This window comes from Podarcis liolepis, assembly GCF_965112155.1.
Source record: "Podarcis liolepis genome assembly, chromosome: 1".
NCBI lineage: Eukaryota > Metazoa > Chordata > Lepidosauria > Squamata > Lacertidae > Podarcis > Podarcis liolepis.
In genome coordinates this window covers 137053795-137072076 of record NC_139554.1, presented here as the reverse complement: position 1 = coordinate 137072076, position 18282 = coordinate 137053795, and the positions used below count along the sequence as shown (strand labels likewise).

The following is an 18282-nucleotide window of genomic DNA, read 5'->3' as shown; positions in this document are numbered from 1 at the left end:
TGTGTTTTCTACTGTATTGTACATACCCAGGTGACTAGTCACATGAGGCAATTAATAAATATAACAAATAAACGCAATGAAGAGTTTTGTGGTACATTAAAAGCTAAGAGATTTGTTTTGGTTTCAATTTTTGTGGGCTGCAGCCCACTTCACTATGTACTATGCACCTGTGTTTTGATTTGTTGGTTATCTTCTTTGTGCTAACCATAAAAGCCAACTCTTTGGGGCCGAGGTCCCTTCAACCCCTCCCAATAAAAGATTTGAGGGGGTTGCCCCCCCCAGCTGATCAGCATCATCATTCAGATAGTGTGTGTGTGTGTGTGTGTGTGTGTGTGTGTGTGTGTGCTGCGTCATGTGATCCATTATGTGGAGCAGGGCTTACCTGGGCCCCCAAATATTTTATTCAAGTTGGCACTCCTGGTGCTCACTCCAGTGTGTGATTTATTTTACAAACTAACGCTGATTAAATTTAGACCTCTTAAGTGAAACTGAGAATGTATTAATATTGTCTTCCCTATGTCATTGCATGGGGTTCAACTGCCATGGCTATTTCAATACTACCAGTAATCACTTTGTTGCATTTCCCCACATATTAATGTCTCTTTAGTTGAATTGAAGCCTTTCCTTCCACATTCATGCTGAGAATAGCTGTATTATTTTGTGCAGGACATTTAGGAGCTACTGAGTCAATGGCCACGGTCAGTTTTCAGCTATGCCATTGGCTGAGCAGCTCTTGACATCAGTGGGCAGGTGCCCCAACTAGACAAATTTGAAACCATAGAATCTGTAATTCTCCAGAGAATGCTGAAGTCTTGCAGTACAATAAGTCTGAAGATTCTCAGCACCAAATTTCAGCTGTTGGTTTAGTCAGAGCTTATCCACGCTTCCTTTTGTGCCATGTTTCTAGGCTCAGGTCTGCGCTTTAAAGCTCTATATCCAAGCACTTATTCTTTTGCCCCAGAGCTTTCCCTGCAAAAACCTGCTCTTTACTGCTGGATTAGCGCAAACAGCAATCTGCGAAAAACCCAAATTGTTGTTTATTCTGATTTAGAGTTAAAGAACGGCTTTTCCTGTGGAAAGTTGCGGGGCAAAAACGGGGTGGGGGGAAGCGGTCAGAAATGGAGCTTTAGAACACGGGCCTATGCCTAGAAAGCATGGGGCAAAAGGTACATGTGGACGAGCCCTCAGAGAAAATGTTATTTCCAGCAGATTCCTTTAGGGGAATTGGAAACAACTTTCTTTCCATGTCGTTATCACCTCTCTTCCTTTTCCCCTGCCCCACTGCACACACTCTGAATCTTAACTGAGAGCTAATCAAGGAAAAATAGGGTATCTTTCAGACACTTCTTTCAGGTATCAGAAAGAACCTCTATTCTGTCAAGACTGCAAGTTTCGAAGAGATTATTGTGAGTGCACCAGAATAAGAAATCTTTTGTGTAAGTTTGTGGCACTTTTTAGAGTACAATTCATTTTTAACTCACCATGCCATCTGCTGTAGCCCCCATAAATAATTTATCCCCCTGTCTAGAGATTTTAGAGTGAGTTACAGCTCTTGAATAACAATTTGCACTTAGGATAGCCACAAAAGCATATGGTATTACATTTTGTTGTATAGAGGCCAGGTGGTAATAAACTGATTTTATTCTTCTTCAGCTTTTTCTGCACCAGGAAATGGATCCACAGTAAAACAAAATGAGTGTACCAACTCTTTGTGAGATTATAGTTGAAAACTTTTTGGGAAGGTATTAAAAAACTCTGAAAGAAGTGCAGGCACATTTCAACAGGGTTTCTGGATTTGTCTTGGGTGTGTTTGTGTTTGTTTGTTTGTTTGTTTGTGTATGTGTGATGGTTGGAGGTCAAGGTGGTTCAGTATTAAACTGAAATTTAAATTCAAAAGGATCTCACCTGAAAAGAAACAATTCATGAATGCTGTAGAATTATTGGAAAATTAGAAACAGTGTTCTGGGCTTAGCCTGTTCACTCCCAAATTCATCCATCCATCTTCCCCTGGCCCTAGTCACATCTGCACCATACATTTAAAGCACATGGTTTCTCCGAAAGAATCCTGGGAATTGTAGTTTGTTAGAGGTACTGGGAATTGGGTAAACTACAATTCAGAGGGTTATTTAGCGGAAGCCATGAGCTTAAATGTATGGTGTGGATATTATCTCTCCACTTAAATTAGCTCTTGGGCTCCATTCAGCTTTGGTCCCTTCCCACTGCAGCAAATCTCTGCTACAGCAAGCAAATTGATTACTGGATCCTAGAAAATGGGCAGCACCTCTCACTATTATTTATAGAATCATAGAATCATAGAGTTGGAAGAGACCACAAGGGCCATCGAGTCCAATCCCCTGCCAAGCAGGAAACAAACTTACGGTAGCTACAGCAGCTGTTTTTTTAAATCTGATTTTCCTACAGGAGTTTTCCACCACCCTCCCCACTCAACTAATTTTCACCCCTTACAGGATCCTTGTATTTCTGCAAGAAATAAGTTTTAGAATTGCCCAGCATTTTTTGTTTGGCACCCCAGAAAGAGGCTCAAGGAAATAGTGTCCTTATACACACCTCAGCTAGCGGCTTTGCAGGTTTTTGAAGGCTATTGAAATGTAGTTGTCCCAAGAATACCTTTGAGACTCTCTGGTATGGGGCCAGACATGCAGCTCAGTGTTCAACTGGGAAGGAAGTTTAAAATGAAACCAGTCATTACTGCAGATGTGTTTGGATATAAACAAGAACTCAGAATGACAAACAGGATGGGGATCATTATTGACGCAGGGTCCCATGGAGTGTGGTTTCCTTTCTTTTTAAAAATATTTCTGGGAGCCAATCAGCCTCAGCTCTCAATCCTGCAATAGCCAATTGCATTTTCCAAACCAACTGCTGTTAATTGTCTCACTGAATTGTTACTAGGGTAATTCCTTCACCTACCTCCAATACTGGTTGGGATTCAGACTGCTGGCTATGTGAGGACAATGTTGCTTGTCTGTTCCTACTTCCTAACAGTTTTTTAGCTGTATTTTGTTGATATTTGTGTCTTATCAGGCCACTCTTATACAAAAACTAGTAGCCTGGGAGATATCTCTGATACAATTGCCAGCAAATCATTAATTGTTTATAAATGTGTTTACCAGTTTATTTTGGTACTAATAAACAAATACTTCTTATAATTTTATTGAGATCATTAGGATGAACATAGAAACTCACACTTAGTGTTACTAAGTTTCATCTGTCTCAAGAACCCTTTTAAAGACTCATTTATATTTCTGTTGCAAGAATAAATAGGAAGGTTTTGAAAAGACTTTAAGAAGTGGTACAGTTAAAATTTCATTTTAGTACATAGTGTGTGAGCCCACTGGAAAAATAACTGTGTGTGTGTGCGTGATGAACACACACTAAACAATCTAGTGCTTGCTTACATTTTCTTATGAAATATATTTAGTTTTTAAAATAAATATAAGTTGGAAGCTAAACCCCACCAATGTCAATAGTAGCTTCTCTACTCATGCATAAGGAATGCTACCAATTCTTTACACACACACTCAGTATAGTTCCTCATATACTCCAAAAAGTCTCTTGGGAGAGTTAAGGTACTCTCAAGTGGTGTATGATGTGGCATGAGGAACTACAGTCTCAGAAAAGTAGAATTTCATTTATTTAACATAAGTTTGTTGTTGTTTAGTTGTTTAGTCGTGTCTGACTCTTTGTGACCCCCTGGACTAGAGCATGCCAGGTGCTCCTGTCTTCCACTGCCTCCTGCAATTTGGTCAAACTCAAGCTTGGTAGCTTTGAGAACACTGTCCAACCATCTCGTCCTCTGTCGTCCCCTTCTCCTTGTGCCCTCCATCTTTCCCAGCATCAGGGTCTTTTCCAGGGAGTCTTCTCTTCTCATGAGGTGGCCAAAGTATTGGAGCCTCAGCTTCAGGATCTGTCCTTCCAGTGAGCACTCAGGGCTGATTTCCTTCAGAATGGATGCGTTTGATCTTCTTGCAGTCCATGGGACTCTCAAGAGTCTCCTCCAGAACCATAAACCAAAAGCATCAATTCTTCGGCGATCAGCCTTCTTTATGGTCCAGCTCTCACTTCCATACATCACTACTGGGAAAACCATAGCTTTGACTATACAGGCCTTTGTTAGTAAGGTGATGTCTCTGCTTTTTAAGATGCTGTCTAGGTTTGTCATTGCTTTGTAAGTTACGTACTGCTTAATCACAGTTTAAAATAAACATTAAAAATACCAATAAAATTAGATGTTAAAAATAAGTGGACTATAAAATATAAGTAAAATCCATGGTGGGTGGGTGTACACACACACACACACACACACACACACACACACACATTAAAGTACATGCCAGAATTACATGTCTGAGTAAGATTGGTCAAATAGAACGTGTTTAGGCAGTCTAAGTAATACAGCAAAGGTGCCTGCCTAATATTGACAGGGAAACAAGTCATGGAGTGATTGAAATTGCATCACAACAAAATTACTCACAAAGGAGGAGGATAGGGACTTATGTGCCCCCTGTGTGACCTCCTAGGCACCTGACCAGGTCTAGGTTCCAGCAGCCTTCACTGCTGCCCTCTTACTGAAATTTTAGCCTTGCCTCCTCATGGCATTTCAGCTAGTACTTCTGTTCGTAATGCTGAAGAAGGATGGCAACATCTGCTCAATTTTACACCTTGGAGGTGGCAATTACTATCTAAGAACCAAAGTGTTCAGGATAATTTATTTGACTAACATCCTCCTCTTTGTATATACATTTCAGTTGTGCCATATATGCGTTCTTTGCCATGTTTGTGAAGCTAAACGATGCTTATTCCCATGTTTCTGTTCAACCTCAGTACAGAACATTTCTGAGCTTTGCAGTTGGTGCTGCCTGCTTCTGATACTGGCTACTGTGATTTAGATTCACCCCAGCACCTCACATGTTTACCAGATGTATGCTAGTGGTGGCCATGTAATGGCCATAACTAGGTATTTTTGCCTTTTCATTTATATATGACTGCCTCTTTGTACACAGTACCAAGACAAGCCCCCCTGAAGGGTTTCATATGTCACCTTAACTGTGCTCACTTCAGCTGTTTATTAATGTCAACAAATTATGCCGCGTTTCCATTCCGTAACATCAATTCAGTGGAACAATCTTGGCCTTTTTTTTCTTGCCATGTATGCCTTTCCTGCAATTGTGTAGATGTCATTGTTCCTCTTACCTTGCCATTTGGGCAGAACGGCATTTACTTGACTGCATGCCAGCCTTTGTTATCTGCCAGACACCGTTCTGGATACATCTGCTTCAGCTGATGATACCCCGTATATTCAGTCAGTCCAGGCATGTCACACAAGATTTCCAGCAGTATACTTGTCACTCATTTGTGGACTCATCAACCTTGGTTCACTAAACCTTTACAGTTGGCCAATTGCGCATGCTGCTTTCTGCTGCGAGAATCAGACATCAGTGCTGCCTGGCCCAGAGTGCACCCCCAGATTGCTTGCTCACTTAAGAGGCTTTCTCTTCTTCCTCAGGGATGTGATCAGCCTGCTGTGTGTGTGTGGGGGGGGGGGGACTGATCAAGGGATGACTGCTGTTCTGTCCCTCTGCTTGTTTTCATGCAGGCTGCACCCATAGAATACTGGCTGTACTAATATAGGAAAAAATGTTAGCTGCTACAGATTGATTTTTTGGCTGCCCTTTTATAAATAGTCTCACCTATGAAATATAGTTGAGGGGAAAATATTTAAAACTTCTTCCCCTTCTGGACAGCTTTATGTAAAAGAAAACCCAAACCTCTCAATCCATTGGAAGCCTTCTATAGTTGCAGGGAAGGCTTTGACTGGTTTTTCTTTCTTAAAAAAATGTTCCTCCCAATTCAAAGTAGTGATAATAAGCAAATTATTCTGTCACCTATCTCATTTTCTCCCCCTGTGTTATGTTCTGGAGGTATACCCTGACCCTCCAAAGCAGATTTGGTGAGGGAGTAGGAACACACAGGCAAAGGGGTGGGGAATCCTGTTGAGCTAGTGGGACTCATTTCACTGGTTTCCACTAGCACAAGATCTTTGTTGGATCTGACCTCAAGACTCCACCAAATGCAGCATATGGCATTTGTATGGATTGAAAGGAAAACTGTGGGTGTCAATAGGTCTATTAAAGTGTAGTACCTTCATATAGATGGAACCATATCAGTCATAATAAAATCTGGCATTGTAAAAAATCTACTCCACTACCACGTCAAGCGTTCAACATGTAGCAGGCCATTCTAGATAATTATTAAATATCTATATAATAACGAGGCATCTGAAAGCAATTTCACAATACAAGAAAACACACTGGTAGTTTTCAACTTAGTTTTATTCAGAGCAGACCCACTGAAATTAATAAACACGGCGAAGTAAGGTATTTTGGGTCTATTAGGAGTAAAATATAGTTGAATATCACCTACATAAAACAATTACATATATAAAAATAATTTCAAATCTACTACTGATAGCAACTGGGGTAAATAGATGTCCACTTAGAAGTTTTGCTGAAATAGGAAAGTCTTCAACAGGTGTCAAAAAGACAGTAAAAGGGCCTGAAATGCAATGAAATTGAGTTCAAAGGGGTAAAGTCCTGATCGTTACAACATGTGGAATGGATCTCCGGATAAGATAGTATCTGCAGGATGTCCTCTCCTGTAGAGTGCAGTGATTGATTGGGATACAGCAATATTTCAGGTATTCTGGTCCCAAGATGCATAGGACTTCTGTACATCTGTACCATCTCCTTGAACATAGCCTTTTAGCTACTTGGCAGTCAGTGCAATTCTTATAACAGCAACATTCTGTGAGGGGGATGTTCTGTACCAACAAGCAGTCAATCTCCTACATTCTGAACTAGCTGCAGCTCCCAAGCACTGGCGGAGGAAGAGGGGGGCAGGGGGAGCACATCACCCCCGGCACCACGATCCCGGTGGGGTGCCATTGCGGCTGCCCCCCTACGCTGGGCGCCACGCCCCCACAGACAGCACGCCACACCCCCAGGAGGTGCACCATGCTCCTGCGGGCGGCGCACTACACCCCCGGGACATGCGCCACGCCCCTGGGATGCACACCCGCCACGCTCCCGCCTGCTTTCCGCCCCCAGTGCTGGAGCAAGAATCTCCGCCACTACTTCCAAGTGAAGCTCAAGAGCAGCCTCACATAGAGCACATTGCAGTAATGGAGGTTACCAGCACATGGGCAGCAGAAATTGCCAGCTGCTTTGGCGTTTACTTTTACTTACTGAGCCAAGAGACACCTAGTATTAAGCTACTACCATAATTCAGAGCTCTGCAGGAGTGGGCTTCTCAACTGATGGTGTTCCTGACACCATAGTGAATACGACGACACTTTTTGAAGCTTCATCTGTGCATAGGGGCTCCTACTTATTTCAGACGTAGGAAAGGGGGTGCAATCCTTTCATCTTTAAGACTAATCTCATTGATTCAAATGCGACTTATGCATAGGTAACTAGGCATGTAATGACATACCAATAAACAATAATGATTCTAATAATCTAAAGAGTATTGTAAATTAGCCTTATGCATATAAGATTTCTTACAAAACGTTGGTACATCTGATCTTATTCCTCAATTTCCTGTGTCTGTTGTGTCATAAAAATATTCAAACTGCTATAATAATAGAAAATCACCATTTGGAAAGGTCATCAGAATTTATTTGACATACTTTTTAGAGTATGATGTCTTGTGAGATGTTTCCTGGCATTGTTCATGTGGCTTCAGATTGGGAGATTATGTCAAGCAGAAAAGAAACAGCTGTAGCTGCAGCACATTTTGCTTCTCATTTCATCTCTGCAGAATAAGCAGCCGCTGAAGAAAGTTTCACTTGCTTTAACAGACCTTTAAAACTGGGACTGTGTCAGGAGCCGTTTCAGTTTTCATTTTACTGTTGGCATTATTACTCAAGCTTTGTATGAACAGTTGGATGAGCACAGTTGTCACTGTCTATGAAGTTACTGCAGTTTTACAATGGCTTTTTTAATTAATCTAACTTTTACTATCTACTGCATATTATCTTTATGTTTATTAAAAAAGAAAGAAAAGAAAATCTGTCAGGGTTATAAAGTTGAATAAGGTGGATTTATGTAGCCACAGCCTTTGTGGATGATTTTTATGAGTTTTATTAGCAAGCTAAGCAAGGTGTAGTATATAATAAATTTTTTACTGTGCTCTTTTTTCTGCAGTGATTTTCAACTTTCCCCTGATATTTCAGATGTTTATAAAATAATTGCACTCATGGTTAAATCACATTGCACTACAAAGTGTCTGCAAGAAGTATTGTAGAACCTTTTAAATGAGTTTTTTTTTTTTTTTGGTATTCAAAAGTATTTCCATGGGGCTTCCTTTCACAACTACCCTTTTTTTACAATGGCAACACATAATATTGAAGTATCATCTACGTGCTTTATATTGACCCAAGTTGAAAATGAAGAATAAGGCTTAGAGGATAGCACTTCTAACAATCAAACACACTTTCTGCATGTTGAAGATGTTTTCAGCTCTATGGCTGCATTCATATTGAGCATGAACCACAGTAAGCCCCCGATTTGTATGCTCATCCCCTTCCCATTCTTCCTCTGATGTGGCCACAAGGAGATTGGAAGCTTCCACTTCCATTTTAGATTATCTACTGTTTAGCATGCCATTCAGATCCTAAACCAGAGGTCTTCAGCTATTTTGGCTTATGCTCATACTTTTGGATGAGCACAAAAATTTGCAACCAGAAAAATGCACACCCACAAATCACCACACATTTGTGTGTGAGGTTTAAAAAGGTAAAGGACCCCTGACAGTTAAGTCCAGTCCCGGATGACTGGGGTTGCGGCGCTCATCTCGCTTTACAGGCCGAGGGAGCCGGCGTTTGTCCATAGACAGTTTTTCCGGGTCATGTGGCCAGCATGACTGAGCCACTTCTGGCTCAACAGAGTACCAAAACCAGAGCAGTGCATGGAAATGCCATTTACCTTCCCGCTGGAGCGATACCTATTTATCTGCTTGCACTTTTTTGGCGTACTTTCGAACTGCTAGGTTGGCAGGAGCTGGGACCGAGCAACAGGAGCTCACCCCGTCGCGTGAGGTTTATTAGGAAGCTAATGTACAGTGGTGCCCCGCAAGACGAATGCCTCGCAAGACGGAAAACCCGCTAGACGAAAGGGTTTTCTGTTTTTGAGCTGCTTCGCAAGACGATTTTCCCTATGGGCTTGCTTTGCAAGACGAAAACGTCTTGCAAGTGTTCCGATTTTTCCCTGCTTCCCCCCCTTTTTCTAAGCCGCTAAATCGCTAATAGCCTTTTAGCCGCTAATCCGCTAATCCTTTAATAGCCGCTAAGCCTTTAATAGCTGCTAAACCGCTAATAGCGCTAAACCGCTAAGCCGCTAATAGGGTTGTTTCGCAAGACAAAAAAACCGCTAGACGAAGAGACTCGCGGAATGGATTAATTTCGTCTTGCGAGGCACCACTGTAACATTATCATCATCACCATCAGTATTATAAAAGAATATAAATGTATGCTTTAGTTGAGATTCCTGCACTGCAAGGGATTGAACTAGATTACCCTAAGGGCTCCTTCCAACTCTATACAATTCTGTGATTCAATGAAAGGGAAGAAACTTGAGAGCAGAGCTGGTTTTCATTGGGTCAGAGCTGTTCTCTGGCTTACCTTCCACTTTCTCTCTCTCTCTCCTCCTTCCAAGGGAGAGAATTTAGCATTGAGATGAACACTAAGTGTCCCAATCTGGAAGATTAGGTAATGAGCACATTTAGAATCTTGAGAGAGTGCCTTGGAAGCTGTCATAAAATGGCTGCCATGGGGAGGGTGGGGTGCCCATTCACAAAAATGGCTGAAATACTGGGTGTGTGTGAGAGAGAAAAACAAACTACCTGGAGAAAGAAACATGCCACTTGATACCACACAAGTGGTAATGAACATTATTTTAAATTACTTCATATATTCTCTTTCTACACAAGCATGGGCGATGCAGTATAAAAAGTGAGAGTGAAGACCTCATTTCTTGTTCAGAAGGTCGGAGCCTTCACCTGCACCTCAGCATGATTGATAATTTAATGATTCATTAACCTGTGTCTCTACCTTTCAGTGTGAAAGAGGTACTTGTAAATTTATCATTGGCCTTAACTTAAATGGGAAAGGTTTCAATCCCAAATCAGCATTTGCATTTTTCAAAGGTGCATTTTCTTGCCTATTGGTATGAATCCATTGTTATCTTTTCGTTTTTAAAGACATATTATATATTGACTCTGCTAACACAGGCAGATTATAATTTTGGTATCCATCGGGTTACAGATGCTTCAGGTTACAGACTCCGCTAACCCAGAAATAGTACCTTGGGTTAAGAACTTTGTTTCAGAAATCGCATGGCGGCGGTGTGGCAGCAGCGGAAGGCCCCATTAGCTAAAGTGGTGCTTCAGGTTAAGAACAGTTTCAGGTTAAGAACAGACCTCCAGAATGAATTAAGTTCTTAACCCGAGGTACCACTGTAAGTGATATGAAAGAAAGAAAGAATCAAATTCTGGGCATTGAATGAATCAGTTAATTTTGGAGCCTTTAACAGCGATAAACAACTCATCAAAGAAAAAAATTATTTGGACTCTAAATGGAGGAACCTTCATTCACTTTCCCAGATGGCATACTCATCCATTATATGAAGCATCTTTTGGGCTGGAGCAGTACTTTATTAATCTCACATTGGGACCACTTAGAAAAGCATTTACATCTTTGCCTATTCAGTGTATGCCCTCCCCATATCTAATGGGAAGATTCAATAGCACCCCTGTGTACCAAAGTCTCTATATCTGTGAGTCTGGAGACATGGAGGACATTCAACACTATTTGTTACGATGCCCTTTATATACACCCCCTAGATGTGCTAAAATGTTTAGTAAATGTTTAGTACAGTCCCCAAATGTTTTCAAATCATTCTGTTGATGGGTACTTTGAATTCAGCCTGTCTTCCCCTTCCCCTCCTTCCTGGACAATAATATAATTGTAGATGTAATATAGATTTTTTAGTGAGCAACAGAAAATCCTGTGGCTTTCTTTCTCACATATCGTACATTGGAAGGGCAGACACTGTAAAGCTGGAGACTTGAGTCCAGTCATGGTAACAGGAGAACTTTATTGATATTCAGGAACCCCTAAGGCCAGAGGCAGAGAGTGAAAGCTAGCATTAGGGTACATGTTTATCTTTTTCATTGGGGATGCAAAAGTTATCCAAGTCCTCTAAGTGAATTTCCACTTCAGTGATTCAAGAATAACCACAAACAAGGGAAGGTGCACTTTATGAGGTCCAGAGAGGCCTAGGCCACTTCCATCTTTTGAGGACCGTAGCTATAATAAAAAATATTTAAAAATGTCAATATATGAACACAAAATAAGGTGCATGCACACACACATATGTGAGAGGTTTGTTAATATAATCAGCTGATCTGAGAAGACACACCCATCATCTCATCTTGTACCATCAGAGCCAATATATTTTAATGAATATTTATTGACATTTTATGCTCTTTAATATGATAACCTCTATATCAGTTACCAAAAAAGTAAGCCTTTTACCAGATAACTTTTCTTATTTTCTTAAATTTGAAGCTTAAAGCTGAGAGTGTGTCACATTTTTGTCCAATGTGCATAAAAAGAAAGAAAGAAAGAAAGAGAGTTTGGATTTGATATCCCACCTTTCACTCCCCTTAAGGAGTCTCAAAGCGGCTAACAATCTCCTTTCCCTTCCTCCCCCACAACAAACACTCTGTGAGGTGAGTGGGGCTGAGAGACTTCAGAGAAGTCTGACTGGCCCAAGGTCACCCAGCAGCTGCAGGTGGAGGAGCAGAGATGTGAACCCGGTTCACCAGATTACAAGTCCACTGCTCTTAACCACTACACCACACAAGTTGCAGACCAAATCAAGAAGTGTCTGAAGTTGAGGTCCCCTTTGAGTTTGAGGCCCAGGTTGAATCACCCTCTTGGCTTCCCCCTGATTGGCCATGGTCCCATGATTAGGTAATCTGGAAGAGGAGGCAAAAGAAAGACCCTGCCTATCCAGTCCAGTGGGAGAAGTCATCCTATTGAGTAAATGTCCTGCAGTCCATCCTTCAAACAGAAATGCATGGTAAAACCAATGTCCATTTTTTTAAAAGCTACAGCTAACTTGTGAAATAACCATTATAGTCATGCACTTCAAAAATTGTACCATATATCCAAATAGTTCGGTTGTATAAGCAAAAAGCAGGGACAGAATGAGGAAATGGAACAAGAATGTTATAATCCTCTTTCATTTTTTTTCAGTTTTGTGAAATTTTATTTTGCGCTTTCTGATCCTTTGAAGACATAGAATATGAATTCAGGCTTTAAGTTATATATTCCTCATATTTTGCAGTTGTAGAATCTGATTGCTTTAGGTGTATTCCTTGTGTTTAATCATAAAATTGAACAACTACCAGAAGGGTTTCAGAATGAAATGGCTACAAATGAGCATCTTTGTTATGCATGGAGATTCAGATACTGATATTTTTTTTATTTTTTGGTATTTTTAATCTCCAGGAATGATAGTAGTTTGAGAGGAACTTGTATGTTCTTTATCTTTTTTAAATGATATCACTATTTAACAATGTAGAGTGATGAATTTTGCAAACATTATTGAGTTTCGAAACCCTCTAATCCTCTCTTTTTATTGCTTAAGGTATACTATATAAGGTCAAATTCTCTCCTGACATTGTTAAATTACAATCAATTTTTAATAAAGCCTATTTAGCCTGGTTAATTAGAGTTAATAGTAAATTTTCTAGCCTGCTGACTTATCTTTAGAAAATATTTGACCACACTGTTCAATGAAATTGACTCCACATGTATTTCTTACTTACGTGAATCTCATTATGTAAGAAAAAAGCATTGGTTCCAGCTTGTTGTGTTTACCATCTCTGGTTGAATTGTAAATACAAATATTGTTCAGAACCTATATAAGCACTTATATGCTTGCTTTTTTGTGTATTTGTTCTAGGATTCAGAGTTTCCTGAAGATATTCAAGTGAATCCCTACCTTGTTCGTGCAAAAGAATGTTTGCGCAATCTAAAGTCTGGAATATATAGGTTGAGCAACACCTTGAAAGTCCATGATCTGGCAGTGAGCTGGTAGGAACTACCTTCTAAAATTGCTTATTTATGTATTTGATTTTTTAAACTATCATAGAGAATAATTAACTGTTAATGCTAGTTGCCAAATACTTACTCGTAACAATGCAACCATTTCTATACGCAGTGAAATAAAAGAAATGGATGGGTAGGGACCCCATGAATAAATGGTCCAGTGGGAGGTGAAAATGACCATGGAGAATGGAGGTTCTATGAGGCCCTTTTGTGTAGAGGTATTTCCCCTTGCATCTGAAACAACCCCCACTCCCAAATATTATATGCATTTATTTCTTTTGATATACACAGACACACACACATACGCCAGCTAGTCAGCAAGAGATTTAGAGTGATCTCTGTCACTGGTCCTATTGAGAGTGGCTGCCAGACTTTGACTCTCTGAACTTTTCTAGAGGAAAAACATCCTGGGCCTGGGGGCAGCTCAGACGAAAGCTGCTTCTGGAAATGTTACAAGATTTGAAATCAAATTCTGATTCTGATTCTAAAAATTTGGAAACCCCCAAAATGCAAAGATAATATGAACGAAGGAGTTGTGGTTCTCAGGAAACGGGTAGCAAAAATAATTTCATTTGGAAACAGAGACTTAGTGCTACTGTTTTGATTGCTTGAAGGTCGAAAGGCAGAAGGGCTTTCTATATAAGGTTGCTAGAGAGAAAGCAAAGAAGAGGAGCTTTTGTTTCTTTAGCTATGGATATCTGCAACTAGTTCAAAAAGCAGAAGACCGCTAGTGAGCTCCAGACGCATACTGAAGACATGAGTTCTTCAGCAATCATGCAAGTAGCACCAAATGTGTCTGCTTTAAAAGAGGCAGAAAATATCCAGCAATAGACAGGGCCAGGGCACGAGAACATCCCAACTGAAAATACTGAGGAAGCTGTCCAACCTGAACAACAGGAAAAGCTGAATATGGCAAACTACATATCCAAAGCAACTCCTCCATCAGATGTGTGAAAACACAATGCTGGACCCCTACAGAAAGTTATAATAATTATTATTTATCAAATTTGTCTTTCATCCTTTGATCTCAAGGCCATTTAAAGATAAAAACACAAAATACATAATACAAAACAAAGCAATAGCCCCCTCCACCTCCCTCCCTCCCACAAACACATTTGAAAGGATATAGGATACCTGATTGAAAAGGAATGTTTTTGCCTGGTGCTTAAAGGTGCATAATAAAGGCGCCAGCTGAAACTAATCAGAAACTAATTGGCATTCAGTGCAGTCAGACCAGGATCAGTGTAATATGTTTGAACCGTCTTACAGCCCTACATATAGCATGTTGCACTAATCTAATCTAGAGCTTATCCGAGCATAGACAACAGTAGTTGGGATATCCCTGTCCAGATAGGGGCACAACTGGACCACTAGCCAAAGCTCAGAGAAGGCACTCCGCACCACTGAGGCCACCTGAGCCTCAAGCAACAGCAAAGGATCCACAAGTACTCCCAAGCTATGTACCTGTTCCTTCAGAGGGAGTGTAATCCCATTAAGAGCAGGCAACCTTCCTTCCATCCGGTTTAGGGAACCGCCCACAAACACTGCCTCAGTCTTATCTGGGTTGAGTTTCAGTTTGTTGATTTTCATCCCATTATTGTTGCAAGACAATGGTCCAGCACATCCACTGCCACACCTGCAGATGTAAATGACAAGTAGAGCATATAGATTGCTAGCAATGTACTCAGAAACTCTGAATAACCCCACTCAGTGGTTTCATGCAGATGTTAAACAGCATAGGGGATAAAATCGAACCCTGAGGAATCCCACATTGAAGTCTCCCCAGGACCAAAGAACACTCCTCAAGCATCATCCTATGGAAATGTTCATCCAAGTAGGACTGGAACTACCACAAAGCGGTGCCAACTATTGCTAACTTGGACAGCTGCTCCAGAAGAATACTATGGCTGATGGTATTGAAAGCCCGTGAGAGGAGAAATAACAGGGACACATTTCCCCTGTTTTCCTCTGACACACGTCATCATAAAGGGTACCCAAAGCCGTTTCTATGCCTAACCCAGGCCTAAACCCCAATTGAAATGACACAAGTACTATATCACAACTCAAGCAACACCAAGATAAGATAGCTTTTGTGCCAGTTGTTGTGCACCTCTTGCACATCAGCTTTTATTGTTTGTCTTGTGATCTTAAGCAAAAATTCTTAAATGCTAGAGCCAGTCACCCAAGCTCTGCAGTTTGTGAAATTAGATGTAAGGGAACTTAGTGAGAAGACCTTTAGCTCAATAAAAGAGATGTGCACAGAACTGGCAGATGACATGGATGTAGAGCTTTAAGCACCTAGAGAAACCACACAGCTAGTAATACTAAACACCATCACCATCACATATACAAATAAAGTTGCTGAACTTTTTTTTTACAAAAATGCCCCCCAAAAGTGCTTGACTTGCCTAAGATCCAGGACAAAGCTCTGCCTTTCATAACTGCCCCCCCCCCCACATCAATTCTGCCTTTGAAATCTAGGTAATGAGGCAGCCCTAACAAATAGTTATCTCAATTCTCCTGGGTGCAGGGCATCAGTAAGGGTTACTAAATTAACATAACCTTGGCTTTCTTGACTTCCTTGTCTCAGCTCTCAACACTTCTATGCACAAAAAGATGCCATTTTGTGGGGAAGTCAGATTCAGCATCTTTGAGACCCTGGTGTATTTAAGTTTCTCAGCCTTCAGGTAGAATCAGGGTCTGGGAACTTTGATTTATCCACTCTTTTTGAGCTTATTAAAACCTTAACTATTAGAATTTTGCCTCAAAGGTAAGCAAAAGTTTAATTCAAGAAATGCAGTTTGCTATAAAGAACCTGTCAGATGTTTTGTTATACTGAGTTAGAATTTTTACAGTTAGGTTTAACAAAGCACTAAAATGCAGATACTTGTTTTTCCTTTAAAACACTGTTTCTACAGATCAGAAAGTCCTACAGATTTTCAAGATGCTGTGCCTCTAAGCAGCACGATAGCTGATATATAATTGCATTTTGAATTCACAGGATCATTCTTTGCAATTCTATGAATATATCAATGTGTTTTCATGTAAGAAGACAGTTGAAGTGTGTGTATATCTGCCCGGAGTGACTTAATAATGTGGGATTGCATTGTTACCTCTTGCAGTAAAGACGTAACAATAAAATATATGACACCTTTTGTTATTCCAAGTGACTCCCTGGACAGCAGGATAATATATACTTTTTAAAGACCACAAAATAATTTATTTCTCCTCTGATCTTTTTTATCTGTCAGAAAATCAGTGTTTGCGAGTTTAGAGTCCTTCCCTTCTATATTTTATTTTACATTTCTGCTTACATTTCATGTTAAATGTTGGCAGTGAATTCCTGGAGTAGCACATGTTTCCATTTTACTTCAGCTCGTATAAGCTTTTCCCAGGAACTCTGGAAGCATGTTCATTTATTGATGCTATGTCACATAACATTGGAGCAGTTACTTAAAGTTGTGTGGTGATATAATTTTATTGAAATGTTTCTTTTATGTGAAATAGTGCTAACAAACAAACAATTTAGATTAAATTAAAACCCTAAGAACAACCTTGATGCGTCATTAGACTGAAGGTTCATTAATTTATTGTTTTCATTTATGAAATGATTTTATATAGCTGACCATAATGAAGTCCACCTAGTGCAGCAAACTATTTCTCCACAGTGGTTAACAGGATGTCAGGACATCAAGAAAACTCCATAAGCCTTTCACATTTTTTACCCCTAGCAATAGGTATTTAGTAGTATTTTGCCTCTGAATAGGGAGACTCCAGTTGTTTTCCATGGTTAATAACTGCTCATAACCCTCTCCTCTATGATTTGTCCAGTACCCTCTTAAAGCCATCTGAGCTAGCGACCATTACTAGATCTTGTAACAGTGGATTCCATGAAGTAATTCTGCCTTGTTGAGAAAGTGTCTTGTTTTGTCTTTCCTAAATCTACTGCAAACAATTGAACTGGATGATCTTTATTTCCATTAATATAGGAGAGAGCAAAATCTCTTTCCACATCATGCATTTCCCACTAAAACTCTGTAATGTAGTGTGTGTTTTTCTAAATTTAAAAGTCCAATATAGTTGATGCTGCCACAGTTTGAAAATAACTACCGTAAATGTTCAAAAAAGGAATTTGGTCAGTTTGGAATAGTAGTGCGAATCAGCCATCTTTTTGCTGAAACTCTAAAATTGAAATTATTTATTGCATTTGTTAGTTACTTTATACAAAACAAATGTCTCACAGCTTAGATGCCAATTTTCCATTCACCAGACTAGGCAGCATCAGTGCATGGGGAGAATTGGTTTGTCCTTCTCAAATAAACCTGTCCTTGATTGCTGAAATTTGCTTCACATTTTCAAATCATAATGTATTTTTAAAGCAATCACTAGTCTGATATTGTCTGTATTTGCTGGGGTGAGGAGGGAAGCATTTCATTCTTGCATGAAACCTAGGTTTCCCTGGTATGTACCACAAAGCTTCTTATGTGTTTCATGATTTTTTAAAATTTTTATTTATTATAATTATATCTTGCCTATCCAGATAGAAATCCTGTTAAGGCAACTTGCAAGTAGCATTCAATTACACATGTTAAGAACACAGTAACCAATATTAACGTATTTAAGCACAGGGTTTTAGGTGGTCTTTGCTTGCTGCCCTCTAGGATTCTCTCTTTGATAGTGGGCTGGTGGGGTGGTGGTGAAAAGATATAAAAGCCTCTTGGACTACTCAGAGCTTGAGGCTTTGGTCCAGGATTGTTTAATTCAAGTAAATTCTTATCACATTGCTAATATTATTTTCCTTTTCAGGTTCCACATTATCATTGCTTTTCTTTCCTGGGTTGTTTCAGCTTGTTGTTTTTTCTTACCTCTTGACCTTGCTATGGCTACTAGTGGTTGCTGTATTTGGAGCCAGGAGGTTTTGCCTTCCCCATGGCAAAATGTCACAACTAAGGGTGGTTAAGGCATTGGGTGGACTCCTAGTCTTTGAGCGTTGGGTGAAGTGTTGTATCACCCAGTATGGAATCAGCGGTGTTTTCAGGGTTCCCCGTTAAAGAGGTCTCAATGGGTGTCCGTATCCAGAAGTT

At 40.1% G+C, this 18282-nt stretch overlaps 1 protein-coding gene across 3 annotated transcripts in view; it reads left to right on the top strand.

Annotated features, from left to right (window-relative positions):
• Window positions 1-18282, top strand: part of SPAG16 (sperm associated antigen 16) — a 393527-nt gene that overhangs the window by 42756 nt on the left and 332489 nt on the right. For all 3 annotated transcript variants that reach the window (XM_083473469.1, XM_083473470.1, XM_083473471.1), the window contains exon 10: window positions 13053-13183. In XM_083473469.1, coding sequence (XP_083329595.1) covers window positions 13053-13183 — 131 coding nt within the window. The remainder of the gene's footprint in view (window positions 1-13052; window positions 13184-18282) is intronic.